General features: G+C 61.2%; 1 protein-coding gene across 1 annotated transcript; it reads right to left on the bottom strand.

The window, feature by feature from the left end:
* Positions 1-15: 15 nt before the first annotated feature.
* On the bottom strand, positions 16-428 carry H310_15046 (hypothetical protein; the record flags this gene model as incomplete). Its single annotated transcript, XM_008883024.1, has 1 exon — positions 16-428. A coding segment is annotated over one exon (411 nt), but the record flags the coding sequence as incomplete, so codon positions are not given.
* Positions 429-502: the final 74 nt, after the last annotated feature.

Here is a 502-nt window from a genome sequence, read left to right as displayed (position 1 = left end):
GCAAATTGGTAGTACTGGTTGGGCACGGCGCGAAAGAATTCGCCGACCAGCGGGTCGTTGTGAATGTCCATCGTGCCTGCGTTCGACTCCACTCGCATCATGATGGGCGATGTCGGGCCGATGACGTCGCCATTGCCAGTGCGGCACCCTTCAAACGACCTGGCATCCGTTTTCTTTTGCTCGTCGGTCAGCCCAAGCGGCTCGACTTTGCAGTGGTAGAAGATCGTGTGGAGCAAGTCGAGCGTGTTGTGATGGAGGAAGAAGACCGGGTCCAGCGGCGAGATGGCCACGTTGTTCTCTGGCCCAGCCAGCGCGATGTGGATGCTCGCGTGCGGCGACGCCTCGAGTTCGCCGGACACGTCCGAGATGCTCGCGCCAGAGTTGAGCACTTGGCCACGTACAGAGTCGATGGACATGTCGGCGATCATCGGAGTCGATGCCCACTTGCCACGTGGGATGCAGTGGTCGCACTCGGCGTTGCTTGCGCCGGCCACCGTGCACA

Source organism: Aphanomyces invadans (assembly GCF_000520115.1).
Source record: "Aphanomyces invadans strain NJM9701 unplaced genomic scaffold supercont1.146, whole genome shotgun sequence".
Taxonomy (NCBI): domain Eukaryota; phylum Oomycota; class Saprolegniomycetes; order Saprolegniales; family Verrucalvaceae; genus Aphanomyces; species Aphanomyces invadans.
This window is presented reverse-complemented; position numbering and strand designations above follow the sequence as displayed.